Genomic DNA, 18086 nt, shown 5'->3' on the forward strand with positions numbered 1-18086 from the left:
CTAGAACTCTACAACATTGCACCATAGCTCCACTTTCTGGTTTTCTTGTGGTTCACTGGAAATAAGAATCTCATGGCCTTTCCTGCCTGGGCTCACTTTGAACCTTGATCTTCAGATCTCACACTCCTGAGTAGCTAGGATTACAGGTGTGAGTCTCCAGTGCCCAGACCACTGGAATGTTTTGAAATCACCATCTATCTGCCCCTCTTCTATTCCTAGCTGCTCTGGCACACAGTATATTGGTGACAATAGAGAAATGAGGAAAGGGACTGAGGGAATTTGAAGAGTATTTGAAGAATTTCACCCCCCAGGCAGGAGTCTTTTCCTTAGCTTATATGACTAATTTCTTGTATATGCCTGGATGAGAATGTCAATGCATTTTAAGGGATAAAAGACTTTATGTTCTGTCTCTGGGTCAGGGTTGACCTATACTTTGTCTTTTGCTAGCTACATAACTTTAATCAAATTATTTTACTTCTCTAGCCTACTTCTTTTTCATCTATAGCAAAGGAATTCCAACAGTCGATTGCTCTAATGTTTAAGAAGATAACACATCAACAATCTTTAGCATATATCCAATGTCAGCAAAAGTTCGTACTTATTAGTGTGATTATCAGTAAATATACCTAATTGCTGGTAAAATGTTTCTTGAGTTAGTCAAAGAAAGACCATCATGAGTGAACTCTCTGTTTCTTCATAGATCTAAATAATTCAGTGTAATATTTAAGCTATAAAATCTGGGAAATTGGCCCCAAAGGAATTTTACATGTTTTGTGCCAACACAGTCATTGTGTTTCTGAGTATGCCTACAATTGTTTCTTAGGGCTCCAATGGGTGGGCAGTGCTTAGTGGAGAAAGGAATGACTGAAGAATGCTGCTTTTGTTGCTCTTGCCTTTTGATTGCTTTAAAGACTTGGTACTGTGTTAGCCAAGACAAAAAGAATACAGTTACTAAACATAATGTTTCCTGAACTCACTCCTACCCTCTTACGCAAACATGGACCCGATACTTCATTTTCTTCTAGGATAAAAGAGCAAGCTATTCTAATTAAAATCTTGTGTATGTTTTTGCGAGATAACAGCAACGTCAACCCTGAGCAGGATGACGAGAATGATAGATAATATTGCCACCTTGTATTTCTTTCTCCTAATTGCAGAAACTTCCCACATATTATCATGTGCAGCTTACACTTCACTGTTTGATAGATTGGGGATACGCATGCCACTCTGTGCATTTCCCAGAAAGACAGTAATTTTCCAACCATTTACCTGCAATTTAATGACAAATGCTATACACAAAGGCAATACTTTCACCTATTTCATTCAATAGCTTCTAACTCTCCCAAATCTGGACCATTAAATGTTCATCATATGGACTGATCTTTATTTCAGCTTTTTTTCTATTTTTTTTTTTTTTTTTTTTGCAAATACCCCTTGAAAATTCCTTGAATTAAGCAAGTGTGGGAAGTGTTGTCCCTTTTTAAGGCTGGGACCCTGGGAGGAATGGATTTTGCTAACATTTATTTTATTTCTATTTTTGATGTAAGACCCGAGGCTTGAACTCAGGGCCCGGCATTATTGCTAAACTGTTTTGCTCAGGCTCACACTCTACTACCTGAACCACAACTCCAGTTCTGAATTTTTGGTGGTTCATTGGAGCTAAGAGTCTCTTGGACTTACTGTCCAAATTGGCTTCAAACCATGATCCTCATATGTCAGAGTGGCTAGGATTATAGGTGTGAACTATTCTTTCATGATGTTCATAATGCTGTGTTTGATATCTGCACAATTTCTTATTTGTTTTTACTTCATCCTCCAATCCCTGACCCTTCTGAACTCTATCTCTGAAAAGGGTTATAAATCTATTCCCTCATCTCTACTCCCCATGCCGCCACCCCAGATTATAGCACATTATTATCAAAAATGAGGTCTCTACACCTTCCAACCGCTGTCATTCTAGAATTCATATTTGTTCTCCTGATTTAAAATGATTGATGGAGCGAGGTGCTAGTGGCTTGCTCTTGTAGACCTAGCTACTCAGGAGGCTGAGATCTGAGAATCATGGTTAAAGTCAGCCATGGCAGACAAATTCAAGAAACTCTTACCTCCAATTAACCACCAAACAGCTGGAAATGAACATGTGGATCAAGTGGTAGGGCATCAGACTTGAGTAGAAAAAGCTAAGGGACAGTGCCTTAGCCCTGACTGAGTTCAAGCCCTTACATTGATGTATACACACAACAAAAAAAGGTTGATGGGACTTAAGTATAGCTCAGTGATAAAGTATTTGCCTAGAATACACAGTAACTCTAGCTCAGTCTCCAGGATCACAAACATAAATAAGTAAATACTTATTTTCCATTGAACATAAAATGAGGTCCATATTATTTGTTAGATTACTTTGTATTTGGAGCCTCATCATATTCAACTTAACTCTAATTGTCTTTTATTTTCCCAGTACTCTGACAGTGCTTCCGTATCTCACTCTTCTTGGTTTTCTGATTTGAGATAATCTTCCCATAACTCTATGCAGTACACTACAATCTTTTCTTTGTCATAATGCTGCAGTCGGGGGTGGGGGGGACAGTCCCTCTAGCATGGTAATAAAACATTCTATCACTGAGAGACTAGAAAATTCCATGTTCTTCAATATTCACAGAGATCTTAGCCCAGGAAGAACCACTGCCCCTCCTTCAAAAATAATATGCATATATTTGAAAAATCCTCTTGTGGTACTTAGCTAGTACTAAATTATTTACAGATTCTTCTCCCCAGTGGGCAGTATCAATAGTAATAAAATTATGGTAACTATAAACTAACATTTCATGGATATATTCTGGGCACCAAGCATTAAGTTAAGTACTGATTGAGAATTTATTGGCTAAAAAAATTATAGAGATTTTTAAGTAAATTCATCCAAATTACACAAATAGTAAGAGGATAAGAGGAGAACTTATTTCCAACGTGGCTTTTTTTTTTTTTTTTGCTATGTTAAGAATATTCAGCATCATTCAGTTACATCAACTAAAGTTAGATCAGAGTATCCAAATCAGATATTTAGGCAACTGAGATTCAATTATATCAGTTTCAAAACATGAATATGATATATCACTTATCTTCATTGTTTATAAAACCAAGTGCAATTTTGATCCATTCATGTTCCAGATATCCCTGTATCAGACCTGGTTTTTTATATAAATAAGTATAACTCAATTGCATATGTGAAAATGGAACTGGATAACTTGAAAGAATGAATGGGTGGGTGAGGAGAGATGGGGGGAGAATAATGGAAGAGCTCACACTGATCAAGATGCTCTGTACTAATGAACGGACATGTTGAGTTGGGATTCCTTGGTACCTTTAAAGATAACTTTAATTTTTGAAAAGTATAATTCTACTTGTATAAATAAAAGCATAAGAAGGCAAAACAAGTGTAAAATAAGTTATATTTATAAAGATGAAAATAACCTTTTATTGCTAATAGATCACAAATTTAATAAATAGTTGTACTCTTTGCATTTAAGCAAATCCCTTAATTTCTCCCCACCCCCAACATCATTCCCATGTGGAACTTTTACATAAGATTAACTGTTTAAGTTTATAATTTCAGAATACCTAACAGTCGTTAGATGTATTAAGTGTAAGGATGAAACAAGCAAAAAGCTCTCAGTAAGTCCATGTATCGCCATGCACTATATAATCCTTATTAATTTTTTATTAAAGCTATTAAACATAATGCACCAGCAGCGTTTTCAAGCACAGCCTTAGAAAAGCTTACTGACACTCACTGTCTGCAATTCATAATGCTTTGCCACAGCACATTCTCCGACTCAAAGGAAGGCAAGCGGCTGGGGTGTGGCTCAGCATTTCCAGTACCTGCCTAGAAGCGTCAGGTTTTCAGTTCAAATTCCACTAGTGCCAAAGAAGGAAGGAAGAGAGGGAGGGAGGGAGGGAAGCAATCAGGCAGGCATGCAGGCTTGCTTAAAAATGGATAACCTGATAGCTGGCAACTAGTGCCTGCTAGTGGCTGAAGCAGGAGGCAGGGCCTCCCTGGCAAGGGCTTGGTCTCCTGTCCTCTCTCCACACTGACTTAGCACACATTTTGTTCAGTGTCTCCTCAGGATTGACGTAATTCTCTCACATAGTTCCCTTCTTTCTCTATGTGGCCCTTGTGACTATTACCTTTGTTACACATAGCTTTCTTTTTTATATCATATATGCTAGTTGTTTATAATATATGCTAGCTGTTTTATCACATGCAAACAGTCTTAGAGGGAGATCTAAACAAGTACCTAATAGCATTATGTCTTTAAGCTCAAAGCATTTAATGATTAGCCAAAATGATAAAATAATTGCATCAGTTAAATAATTTGGTTGGTTTTTCTCTTAACAGATCTTGGGAATCACTTTGTGCTTTAGAATAATGAATAAATAAAATTCATTTATACTCATCTTGGTTTGACTAACTAGTATTTGAGTGGTTTACCTTAAAATCTGCTACTGACTGATAAAGTCCTACTGAGAATAAATGCGTGGACACAGTCACAGGTACATGCAGTCACACATCCCAGTATTGGGACTTGAACTCAAGGCCTTCCACTTTTGTTTGGCTTTGTCTGTCAAGGTCAGTGCTTTATTACTTGAGCTACCCCCAAGTCTCTCAGATATGTCTGTCTGGGCTGGCTTTGAACTGTGATCCTCAGATCTCAGCTTCCTGAGTAGCCAGGTAAGCCCGTAGGCTAATTAGTGGATATAATTAAAACAGCTTGAATTGTAAGGACATGTTGTCCAGATGGGACAAGATATTTTCTCAAGTCCCCATATGAATAATCCACTACTATATCTATTACTCAAAATTAACATTCATTAACTTCTCAGTTTTCTCATCCTTCAAATTAGGAAATTTTAATAGATTTTCTCTAAGGTACAGTCCTGCATGAGATATCTCAAATCAAAGATGGTTAAATAAAGAAGATGAAAGTGTGGAAATTCAGAACCATGCTGAAAGTGATCTTATAAATACATGAGAAGGTCTTACAAAGTGGCTGGAGCTCTGTACCCTCCGCGCCCCCCACCCCCCCCCCAGATACACACTTGAACAGACTATATAGAAAGAAAAGAAGACGGAGCCATTAAAAAATTTTAGAAAAAGAAAGTGGTTGGAGAATATTTTTCTCAGCACCACTGGAAAAGGAAACAAATGCTCAGAAGGACTGCTGGCACCCCAAATGTTATGGCTTTAGTCCAAAAATCAATGTCATTGTTGGCCACCCAAGCAATGTAGGCATCTCTGACTCTCTGCTGCCCTCTCATGGTTCAATGTTCTCTGAAGTTCTGGCATACACCTCTGGCTAAGGAGCTATCAGGTAGGTGAGTGTACCTAAGTAAGAAAGGCATAACTAAAAATGTCCGGTCATTACTGTGTGGCAATCAAGGCAAAATGATCTCTATCTATATAAAACTTTCGCCATGGGACAGAGTTGTCAAAAGAAACATTTGGTGAGTGACTCACCAGTTGCAGAACTATCTTTTATATATCTTAGCCCTTGGATTTGAGAGCTCCCTTAACAATTTAGGCAATAAAGTGAAAGAAAGAATGGGATTCCCATCTAGACTCCAAATGCTTTATGTTATATTGCACTAAAGAACCAAACAGTTTTCATTGTAAGTCTCTTTTATAAATGGTTTCTTAGAAGTCTATCATTAAAAGCATGTCAAATTACCTTAGATAAATCAATGTAGCTCTTATCAATGGAAATTTTAAAAATGGCACATGACTAATGCCTTTTAACTGCAAAGATAAGGAATTTTAGTTGCCTGGCATGTTAACCATAAGGAGAAGAACTTAAAGCTCAACAGCTTTAAAGCTTATATAGAATAACCTGGATGTGGAAGATTGAAATTATAAGTTCCATATGAGATCCTTAGAATGTGTAGTGTGACAGAAGTAAATAGTCAGACTTCTTAATTCTTTTTGAAAAGCAAAATAGTTGGCTCATGGAAAAGTTATAGAGAGTTGATTTATTTTCCTTAACAAAGAAAACAACTGTGATTCAGAATTTCATAGACCAGGAAAAAAAGTCCTTAAGAACAGGCTCTCAACTAAATCCCAAGAGAGCAGGCATCTGAGACAGGAAGGATGGAAAGGGCAGAGCTGAGACAACAGAAGGCCCAATGTTGACCCCCACACAGAAAATGTATCACTCTGGACAATTTGCAGTTCTGTACATTTTGCTCTGCTTTTCCTGCAAACGTTTTTCTAACCCTTCCCACTTTTCTTTGTTTGGTTTATTCTGTTCACCACTCCTCCACGGACTGAATTTGTGTGTGTGCCAAAATTCAGATTTGAATCTTATCGCCCCCTGTAAAGCTTAGGCCTTTGGGAGATAATTGAGTGATGAGGATGGACCCCCGTGGACGGGATTAGGGCCATGTTAAGGAACCTCAATGCAACACTCTTTCTACCTTGTGGGGATGTATCAAGAAGAGATAGCAGTATGTAACCTGGAAAAACATCCTTCACCAGAGGCCAACCATGTTGGGACTTTGAAATTACACCTCAACCCTTAGTATTATGAAAAATAAACTTATGTGGTTTATAAATGTATAAAGACTTTTATCATGGTGCTTTGCAGAGCAATCTCAACTGATATCTCATTTCTAGGCAAAGAACGGGTCCTAGAAACAGAACTGAATGTAAACACTGAAGCAAAAATGTAAAAGGCTTATTGAATGCAACTCTCTGAGGCTTGCTGCTGAGAGCATGCCAGGTATCTCCTTCAAAGTTACCTCTGATGTAAGGTTACCACCTACTACATTAGATGGGGAAACTGAGGCAGACAAAAATCCATGTCACTGACTTAAGGCCACACGATTTGTCTCATGACATTGCACAGTTCTACTAGCTCCGCACCTGTGATATCCCATAAAGTTCCCTTTCAGGACCACCTAGCTCCTGCACACAGCACTCTCCTTAGCTTGCTATAACATGACTTATTTGGCTATGCTTTTCTTGCAGATCTTAAACAAAATTTCTAAGATGGACATTTTTATCTGAAATAGTACCTTCATAACTTTTTTTTTTTTTTTACATTTCTTCATCCTTTACAGAACGACTGTAGTGGTACAGCCAGTTACGAACAGCAGAGAGGCAAGCAGGGAGCAAAAGACCCCATAGGCCTCCTCTCTTTTGGGTATCGTAAGTCACTTTCAATCACCATCACCACCCTCTGCATCGCCGTCTTCATTATCATCATCATCATGAGTTCATATTTATGGGCCTCCTTTTTCAAAGTGGTTCACAAAGCACAATCACACTCTTCTGTGTTCCTCATGCCATCTCATGTTTTCACCTGGGTTAGCAAGGCTAGGGCAAGAAACAATACTTAGATTCTCTAGTCAGATAATTTCCTGTTGTGCTCTGTGATGAGCAGCTGCTTTAAGCAGTTAATGACAGTTAATTACTTTCTTTTCTTAGAGAAGGTGTTTCTGCAGCCCTGCTGTAGGCCTCAGGGTCAGGAGCTAGTGGGTACAAATGAAGTCCTATTAAACCTTAATTGCCCAATTCTAGTGGCTCACAGTTTCCTCTCTAGGGTCTCAGTATTTACGTAAAAATGGCTGCCAACTCCCATGGGATGTCGTGTGTGTGTGTGTGTGTGTGTGTGTGTGTGTGTGTGTGTGTGTGTGTGTGTGTGTCCAATTCTGTACCCTCTGACAGCAGCTGCTACCCTGTAATCCTGGGTGGGTCCTCTCAAGGTTGTAAGGCTACCTTGATCCCTGACCACCCATCCATCCCTTGTTGGACACAACGGTTTCAACCTGAAATTGTTCTGAGAGAAGGCTACACCAGCTATGGGGGACCTCCTATGTGCCCCTCAGGCTACAAAAAGCTACCAGAGACCAAAAGACTAATGCATTCTGCTCAACCTGTAACAGCAGTCTTGCTTATTGGGCAGCTAGGTAAAGGGAAGTTAGCTGGTTTCCAGAGGAATGCACCAAGTTCGAGAAAGCCCAGAGTGTCTGGAGAGGGCTAGGGACCAATGCTCATGTCCTCTACCTAGAAGCCCCAGGCATGATGCACAAAAGTAGGCTTGCCTTTTAACACAATCAGGAAAGTACATAGTTCCAATTCTCTATCTTAGTATTGTTTGTTTATAATAAATTTGAGTTTCTAAAGAAGAAATTTGTTACTCAAAGAATTTATTTTTAATATGTAGGAACTCTCACTGTTCATCTCTTCATCAAGGTCAAGAATAAAACTGGTGAAATATATAGTACAATAACAACAGAGAGCCAATACCAACAGCATCTTGAGAGAAATATGAGAAAGAAAATGAACCCTTTAATACTCCTTAAGACACAAGTCCCATTTGGGAAACTGTCGGACAAGAATTAACCCTGATATAATGTCCACAAATGCAATCAGTGCTCTGGCCTTCACAAAGTTAAATTTCATGCAAACTATAGTCACTAAAATCCTAACAAGAAACTCCTCAGCATATTATGGGTTCGAATCCAAAGAGGACAATTGAATCAAATGAAGTATCGTCTATTTTGAAAAATATGTTAATTTTCTTCTGGTAATAATTTTAGAAATCATCGGTTTTCTTTTCTAGGTAATTATTTTAATGAATCAATTGGGGTTTCAAGAAATGATCAAGTGAGTTCAATTTGGTTTCAGGTTCTGCAAAATGAGATCATTCATTCCGGTTTTGGTTCAGTTGAGGTCAAGTCTCCTGTCTGAAACCAACTAGCAATAATTAGGATAATTTTATTTTCATGCCCTTTCCTTCCCCCACTCTTTCTTCTACCTTTCTTTCTAAACATGTGTGGATCTTTTTCTCTGGAACTCACTGAACTTCTCTGTATTTTTCTCCTCATACAAAGAGAACTTATTCTCCGTTTTCTGCATCTCAAGAAGGACTACTAGAGCCTTAAGAATTTTCCTTCCTTCATGTAACTGAGGATACAGATTAATCCAAAATGTATCACTCATTTTTTTATGCTTTTGTACTCATGAAACCAAAGTAACACATGATACCACCATGCTGGTAACAAACATGGAGACAAACTAGGAATCATTCTGAAAGTGACATTAAGAGGATGCAGGATAGACAAGCAAGTAACTTCCTGCAGGGGCAAGAGCACAAGATAGAAAACTGGAGACTGGTTAAGACACTGGAACTCTGTTCAGAGGACTAAGGGTCAATATATCTCTGGATCAAGATCAAATGTGTACACCAAAAACTTAAGTCTGAGCTGGGCTTTTGGTGGCTCATGCCACTTGGGAAGCTGAGGTTTCGAGGACTGTAGTTCAAAGTCAGCCCAGGCAGAAAAGTTCTCAAGCCCCTTCTTGATTAAGACCTGAATGTGGTGGCATACCTGTTATCCTACAATTGGAAGCCTAGTGCTCTCCAAATACAGTTGCCCAGAGTGATGCTAAGCCTGGCTCAAGAACCAAGCTAATTGGGGCTAGGAATATGGCCTAGTGGCAAGAGTGCCTGCCTCGTATTCATGAAGCCCTGGGTTCAATTCCCCAGCACCACATATACAGAAAATGTCCAGAAGTGACGCTGTGGCTCAAGTGGCAGAGTGCTAGCCTTGAGCAAAAAGAAGCCAGGGACAGTGCTCAGACCCTGAGTCCAAGCCCCAGGACTGGCCAAAAAAACAAAACAAAACAAAAGAACCAAGCTAACTAGTGAACATATGGTACACTGGAAAGCAGTTACAAAGGCACAGCCCAGATGGAAAACTAATTAGAAAAGAATCATTTATTTAACATTTTAGAATTATCATATAAAATTGAATTGAATTCAATAGTATGTTACTTCTCAGGAGATGTGGTTTCTTTCTAGATAGAAGTAGAGGAAACTTTCATATCACTCTTACCTGTTATGGTGGCTTTGTTGATGGATGGTTGGTTGCACATGGGTGATCTTCTGACAAAGAAAGAAATACAAAGTAATAAATATGTAGAGCTTATTGTCTGGAGCATTCTCTGAATTTCACATGCATGTCTAATTTAAAAAATTTATATTTTTACATTAGGACAGTCAAATATTTCTTGTAGACTAGACAGTCAGGATCCTGGGTGTGCTTTACTATGGCTTAGATCACAGATGAGAATGGGAAAGAGATCAAAGAGAGACTGCCACAGAGAGAGAGAGAAAGAGAGAGAGAGAACACAGAGACTGGGGGGTAGACATGGGCATGGAGACATAGGAAAGGGAGGAGAGGGGAGGAGAGGGGAGGGGAGGGGAGGGGAGGGAGGGGAGGGGAGGGAAAGGAGGAGAGGAAAAGAGAAAGAACCACTGAACTGTAGATAGAATTGATGAAATATCACAAAAATATGAGAGAAGAGGGAATCCTTGTTAATTAACATATTTAATTAAATAAGGACTTTCAGTCTTATGAGAAAAAGTAAATTTACATATGTATTTTCATACATTATTATAAATTTTGTTTTGACACAAAGTCTTATGATTGTATTTTATCTGAAGTAAATGATTCCTTGTAAACTACCATACAATTAGCTAGGGAATTAAAAATTTTCCATTTCTATTTTCTTATAAAGAACTCCTATACATTTGTTAGAGGAGAATATTAACAATTTACCTAAATAGATGCTATAGAAATTGTACAAATATTCTCAGCCAGGAGTACCTAAAGAGAGATTCAATTTTATATTCTTCTCTGATCTTATTTTCTAAAATATTTTTTAAGTTCTACAAGGTGATTCCAAACACCTTGAATTAAAAAAAAATTTTTTTGGAAGATGGCTGATGGATGAGGATTTGAAGTGCCACCTTCCAGGGGCATATCTATGTCACATAATCTCCTTCTCTTCCATATTTCTTTCCTAATAAATGTTGTCACTTTTACTAAAACAATAATGCTATATGACTCACCTGTCATCCTTATCAATACCACAGCATTGAATCCACTATTTAATCAATGCTCAATAACTTATATTGAGAAGAAAATCATTCATGAGATATTTATCAAGGTTGTTTTTGAAATATAATTTTGTAAAACTGTTACTGAGACTTGAACTCAGGGCCTCGTTCTTGCTTAGTAGACACTCTGCTCTGCTACTTGAACCACCCGCCCACCCCCTCCATTAGTTTTTTTGGCACTAGTTTTTTTCAAGGTAGGGTCTCACTTTATGTCCTTTGCCAGCTTAGCCTGTGACAATCCTCCTACTTGTGCTTTGCAGGGTTGCTGGAGTGTTCAGTCATTGTGCTACCCCTGTGGCTAGGATAAGAGAAGCACACCAATTCCCCCATCAGTACATCTCATGAATTGTTTTTTGCAGGAGGAGGAGGCTGTGTGTCATGGGGCTTGAACTCGGGACTTCGGTTCTGTCCCTGAGCTCTTCTACTCAAGGTAGCACTCAAGCACTTTGATGCACAGTGCCATTTCTAGTTTTCTGGTGGTTAATTGGAGATAAGAACCTCATACTTTCCTGCCCAAGGTGGCTTTGAACTGCAATCCTCAGATCTCAGCCTCCTGAATAGCTAGGATTAGAGGCGTGAGCCACTGGTGTCTGGCCTCACGAAGTTTTTTCTTTTAATGCTTAGCTGACCTTGAACCCTGAACTTCTGATCTGTTCGTTCCAAGTGGCTTGCATTACAGGCTTGAGTCACCATACCAAGCATAACCAGTGTCTTTTAAAGGATAGCCAATCTTCAAAACATCTTAAGAATACTTTCAGGAATCCTGAAAAATATTTGAGGTATTACGTTCGGGTGAGCATTTTTCTAGTGGTTAGCACTTGATAGACAAGCACTGAGCGTGCGTCAGATGCCGGGCTCGAGGAGTACTTTACATAAATGGTCTCACTCAATCCTCACAACAAGCCTTAAGGCAGCTGGACTCATGGTTCTCATTTTACCAATAAGGAAAATGAAGTTTGGGGAAGTTGAAAAGTTTGGTTCAAAAAGGAATTAAAAAAACAACAACTCTGAGAGCTGAACGAAAGTGATGTGCCTCTCAGGCTGCATCTGCTCCGCGGTCTTCTTGCTAGAATGTCTTGGTAGCAGCTGAGCAGACAACCACACAGATGTGCAGACGGCAGCAGGCCCCTTCATTCTGCCCTGCTGGGATGGTGAAGCTCACAGCGGGGCTGGGGTACCCTTGGAGAAAGCAGTCCAGCTTTTTGTCACGTCTCATTGATTCCACTCCATTTCTGGCTCTCCTCCATGGTTCTTACGTTTATTGGTATCTTACGTTATTGGAATTGAACTTTTCTGTGTTATTGAAAATGCCCCAAGATTACTTCTAACTTATTTTAGGTTTTCATTACAAAAGAAGAATAGGAAAACAACTTGATAAATGCCTCCCATGACAGCAACAACAACAACAAAAGGTCAGTGTTCTGAACAGCTACTCTGGAAATGGCTCTGATCTATATAAACTTGTGATTTACCTTCTTGCTAGGAATTCATTCAGATGGCATTGGGCATGTTTGGGAATAAAGCTGTTGACTGGAGACAATTCAAACAATTTACATATTGATTTCTGCTCTGTGAAAATTTAGAAGACATTGACTTTAGGAAAAATATCAAATGATATTTTTATACTTTTAAAAATAGTCTTGGAAAAATCAATGGTTGACTCATTACTATGTATCCCCTTAACCTCAATCTGTGATTGACTGGTGGGGGCCTGACATCTCAGCAAGGAACAGCAAGCAGGAAATGTTCATCATTGACTCTAGGATGACATTGATATATCATTTTGTGAAGAATGAGCCACAACTCACTTCTGGAATTAAAAAATAATCTCAAGGGCAAGAAAGAACAAGGTGACAGGAACCAGTGGTAGGAAATAAAAATAAGCAACAAGCAGCATGACATCCACTCAGGTCTTAGATGCACTCCTCTATAATCCTTTTCTCTAGCCAACCAAAAAGTGGATGGAAACCTTTCTGAAACTCCAGCCACGATCTTTGAAATGGCTGAATGGCACTGTAAATAGCCAGCAGTTATATTCTGATTCCTCCAGAGTCAGAGGGCGTGTGCAATTTCTTCACACCTCTCTCCTCAACGTTCTGCCTGCTGCACATGTCAATGCTAGAACCCAGGTGCCCATACACGGAGGAAACTTCGAAAAGAAGCTCCTGTTTGCCTTTTGAAGACAAGATATTTATTTCTATAGATGAAATTTGAGACTAAAACATTTGAGTGTGACAACCAATAGTTTCATTTCTCCTACAGAGCTGGGACTTTTCAAAGGTGAGGTGACGGTTCCCAGAAGTTATGGAATGCCCAAAGCCCCAAGGACCACCGAGTTCTGCATCATAATATACAGCTGCAATAAACAAGGTCCTTAAAGCACACCCTCAAGATGCACATGCTGAATGACCATTTTCTTCTTCCAGTCACCAAGCATTTTCAAGGAAGTGTTTCTGCATTATAATAGGCACCAGATTCCATTCTACTTATTTGTACATAATGGCCACAGCATTTCTTAACAGTAGAAATGTACATTTGAGAGCTATATTATACTATTATGGACTAGGAAGCCCAGATTTTTTATACTGTTTGAGAAGTAATAATGCTATAAAATTTTTCATGCTTAAATATACAGTAATCCCCAATAAGTTGCTATTCATTGACCTCTTCATACTGATTTATGTGAAAAAATGGAAAGAAGCCAGGCACTAATGGCTCATGCCTATTATTCTATCTACTCAGGAGGCTGAGATCTAAGGATCATGGTTTGAAGCCAGCCCAAGCAGAAAAGTCTGTGAGATTTGTACCTCCAATTAACCACCAAAAAACCTGGAAATAAGGATGTGCCTCATAGTGGTAGAGCACTAGCCTTGAGCAAATAAAGCTCAGGGACAGTGCCCAGGCCCTAAGTTCAAGCCCCACAAACAAATGAAAGAAAGAAAAAAAGGAAAGAATTTTGGTGATTATTTTTAGTATAGTTTTTAAGTAATAGGTACTCAAAAAATAGCTTAGCAGTTTCTGTTTTAATCTTGCAAATTTAGCTTTCACTTATTAGAACCTTGTCTTTATCAAACCACCCAAATTAGCCAGTCACCAACCAGTGATTCATACCTGGAATCCTACCTACTCATGAGGCAGAGATCTGAGAACCACAGCAGCAAAATTCATGAGACACTTATCTCCAATTAACCACCAAAAAGAAGAACAACAAAATCCTGAGTGGAGCAAAGGCTCAAGTAGTGGAGCTCCTCTCTTGAGCAAAAAATAAATAAATAAATAAAAATGTAAAGTACAGGGCTGGGGATATGGCCTAGGGGCAAGAGTGCTCGCCTTGTATACATGAAGCCCTGGGTTCAATTCCCCAGCACCACATATACAGAAAATGGCCAGAAGTGGAGCTGTGGCTCAAGTGGCAGAGTGCTAGCCTTGAGCAAAAAGAAGCCAGGGACAGTGCTCAGGCCCTGAGTCCAAGCCCCAGGACTGGCCAAAAAAAAAGTAAGGTACAGCATACAGGCCTTGAGTGCAAGCCCCAGGACTGGTGTGCATGCACATACACACACCAAGCCGAATTTATCATTACTTCTCACTCCCATGTTTCTTCTTTCAAAGACTTCTAGCGTAACTCTCTTTCAGCTGATGATCTGGATGATGCCCAATATCGGCTATGAGACAGTGGGGTTTTTTCCAGTTATCTGTGTGTTACATTCCTGACGCTCAACATGAATTGACTTTAAGGCTTCATGAGACCATTTGCCAGTGGTTAACTTATGAGGTTAGCTAAAACTAAGTGTAAGCAAGTGGGCAGAAGACCAGGTGATTTCTGACAGATGGAGTAACCATATTTATTTGTCACAGTGTTCATTCCTGATATTAGCACCATCACTACAGAGTATTTATAGAAAATGAACAAGACCTCATCTCATGCATGTGGTATATTGGCCAGGCATCATGAGAGAGACCCAAGGAAGTTTAATAGATTTCCCTGAATTTAATTCAAATTGATGACACCTTAAAAAGTTTAGTAAAAGGGAGGAGGAAGTCGGGCACTGGCAGCTTACACCTGTAATGCTAGCTACTCAGGAGGCTGAGCTCTGAAGATGACAGTGCAAAGCCAACCAGAAAGGTCCCTGTGACACTTTTATCTTCAATGACCTACTCAAAAATAGCCTGAAGTGGCTCAAGTGGTAGAGCACTACCTAAACACAAAGAGGCTCAGGGACAGCACCCAGGCCAAGAGTTCAAATCCCAGGACCACGAAAAAAAAAAAAAGAGAGAAAGGTATGATAACTTACTTATTAGGTGCTCGATCTTGCAAATTCGTTAATGCAGCAAAGTTGTTCCTTACAGTCCTCAGGCTGGCCAAGACCTATGAGAAGAAAAAAAGAATTCTTTAGATTTCTTGAACTAGAATCCTCTTAAAGGCAATTTTAAAAAAGTGTAAGGGAAAACGCAGTTTTTCTAACTTAGTTTCACATAGAATAAAGAATTTCCCAACATTCAATACATTTCTTCAGAATATATATGAAATCCGGGTGGTCTTACTGCAAACACTTTCCAGAACTCTATCTCACTGACTAAAGCTTTAGCGAATAGTAGAGCAGCAGTTTCCAAAGCAAGCCTTCAAATTCCTCAGTCACCATGCTAGGCAATCTACATGTCACACAATTAGTTGCCGTTTATACAAATATGACATCGCATACTATAAAATGCCAATGAAGTCTTAGCTTAGAGACAAAAATAAAGCAAAAACAACAACAACAACAACAACAAAACCCTTCAATTCTCTTTAAAAAGTCACCAAGAGTTCCATGATTCCAAGTCAGAAATCTAAGTAACTCTTATGTTGTTTTTCACCTTGGCTAGATGCTTCTCCTCTGGTTAGCTCAGTCCTTCTTTTCCTAAACTGAGGTTATCTGAAGTAAGTGGGGATTAAAAGAAGTCCTCCCTGAGGCATTTCTCATGTACAATGCTACTGTTTATTGTGTGGATAGTACATAGCATATAGAAGATGCTTAATAGAAATGTACTCAATAAATGATTAGATAGATGCAACCCAGCTACCTATGTGACAAGGCTGGAAGTAGAAGTTGCTACCTCTGGACTTCTGACAGTCAGTCCCTTCCTTCCAATTGTAACTAGGAGTAACCAAAAAACACAAGTGACAGAAAAGTTGTATGAAGCTACCTCCCCTTACTTTCTCCTAAAGTGGTTGGTTAAATTTCCCCAGAGAGGAAGCCACAGAAAGCAGGATTACAGCTGGCATATTAAGTGCCAGTCTAAAACACAGGGTTCAACTATTGTGGTAGGTATTATGGTGCTGTACAACAAGCCAGACTGCCAAACGCTGACGCTTAGACTATGTTTACATGGGACCTTGGACAAGTCCCATAAGCTCTGTAACTCAGTTTCCTCAAGCATAAAACTGAGACAATGCTACTCACTTCAGTCATGAGTATAGGAAATAGTGGGTTCCGAACCAAGAATGGTGCAAGGAGGATGGCAAGGAGGAATCATTTGGTGACCAGAAGCCCCTTTGAACAACATTGCATTTGATGCATAGTTTGGCACATAAGTAATTTCTTTACTGCCTAGTCACGGTAATACAAAGAGGATTTCAAATTGCTGATTGCTTTTTGATTTCCAGTCTGGTACTTCTTTAGCCTAAAGTTAGTTTATTTATTAATTTTTTTCTGATGCAAAAATGTTTCTAACATTATTTATTATTTATGTGTTCATGTTGTAAGGCAAGGGGAGCTATTTGTATTCTGGGATGGAGACAGCATTTTCCCTGAAGGAGTTAACGGTACTTCCCAAGTAGTCAGTGGAAAAACCTGGCTCATTATCACATACAAAGAACTCACAGCCCAGAAAGGTCATGCTGCCTATGACGAAGTATCCAAATAGCTGACTGCTGACGTCAGATCACGCTGTCTTCCATTAGGCATAAAATCGTGAATGAGGCAGAAATAAGTTGGATAAATGACCTGCTGTCATTAAAGCATGTGGGCTTGATTTATGGTCTCAGAAGTGAACCTCAAGTACACTAAAAAAAATCATTTTAAATAAGCTTATTGCATCAGCTAATTGATACCTCCGGGACAAGAATTTTAACCTCAGAGTTTTGAAAGTTTAACAGCTGGATAAATAGAAAAAAATTCGAGTTCGTGTTCTGTATAAAAAAACAGTATGCAGATATCTCATGTTTATGGTCACTTGAAAGGAAATATCAGTTCACCAATGAAATATCTTCTGCTGAGTTTTTTGCCTCTATTAATAATGAAATTACAACTATGTAGTTTTGGGTTTAATTTTGAACAATTTGTATTTTTGTACTACAGTATTAAGAAAATGGCTCTGAAGCAGACTAGTTAAGTAAAGCAAAATCAAGTGATTATTTTTATGTATTCAGTTTTATCCTAGGCTGTCTCAGTGTGTGGTAATTAACCTGAAGTTCTATCATTACCTATTTGTGCAAATCTTAGATCACTGCTCTGTGTGTGTGTGTGTGAATGTGAGTAGTAAAACAAACTGTATTTTATAAATTAAGGTGTGTTTATCAGCATCTTCTGTACTGTGTCATGTATGATATTTGTAAAATTATAAATAAAAAATCTAGACAATTCTAGTCTTGGGCCTGGCTGACTAATTCTAGTGATTTTCATCACAAACATTGTTTGTGTGTGTGTACGCGCGCGTGCACGCACGCACGACATATCAGCTAATGTTCTATTACTTGAGTCACAGCTCCACTTCTGACTTTTTGGTGGTTGGTTGGAGTTTCAGGGACTTTCCTGTCTGGGCTGGCTTTGATCCACAATCTTTAGATTTCAGCCACCTGTGTAGCTAGGATGACGAGAATGAGCCACTGGAGCCTGATTTACAAACACTGTTTTTTACTCTCTTTGCCTTGCAGGACTCAAAGAATGAGACACTAAACTCCTATTGCTACGGGCTGTGGGAAAGAAAAGGAACCAGTTCACAGGAGCTCATGAGTTGGGTTCCACTGTTCTTTGCGCACTTGTAGGGCAGCTCTCACTCTTCCAAGTTCAGCCTTCCAATAACTACAGTCCCACCCCTGCTGGACCTATATGTTTGTTCCGTGTCAATGACATACAGCTGAATGGTAGAAAA

General features: G+C 39.1%; 1 protein-coding gene across 7 annotated transcripts in view; it reads right to left on the reverse strand.

The window, feature by feature from the left end:
* Positions 1-18086, reverse strand: part of Pde4d (phosphodiesterase 4D) — a 1139603-nt gene that overhangs the window by 169361 nt on the left and 952156 nt on the right. For all 7 annotated transcript variants that reach the window (XM_048368311.1, XM_048368312.1, XM_048368314.1 and 4 more), the window contains 2 exons: positions 15248-15321; positions 9889-9938 (listed from right to left, as the gene is read on the reverse strand). In XM_048368311.1, coding sequence (XP_048224268.1) covers positions 9889-9938; positions 15248-15321 — 124 coding nt within the window. The remainder of the gene's footprint in view (positions 1-9888; positions 9939-15247; positions 15322-18086) is intronic.

The sequence above is a fragment of the Perognathus longimembris genome, chromosome 19, assembly GCF_023159225.1.
Source record: "Perognathus longimembris pacificus isolate PPM17 chromosome 19, ASM2315922v1, whole genome shotgun sequence".
Taxonomy (NCBI): Eukaryota; Metazoa; Chordata; class Mammalia; order Rodentia; family Heteromyidae; genus Perognathus; species Perognathus longimembris.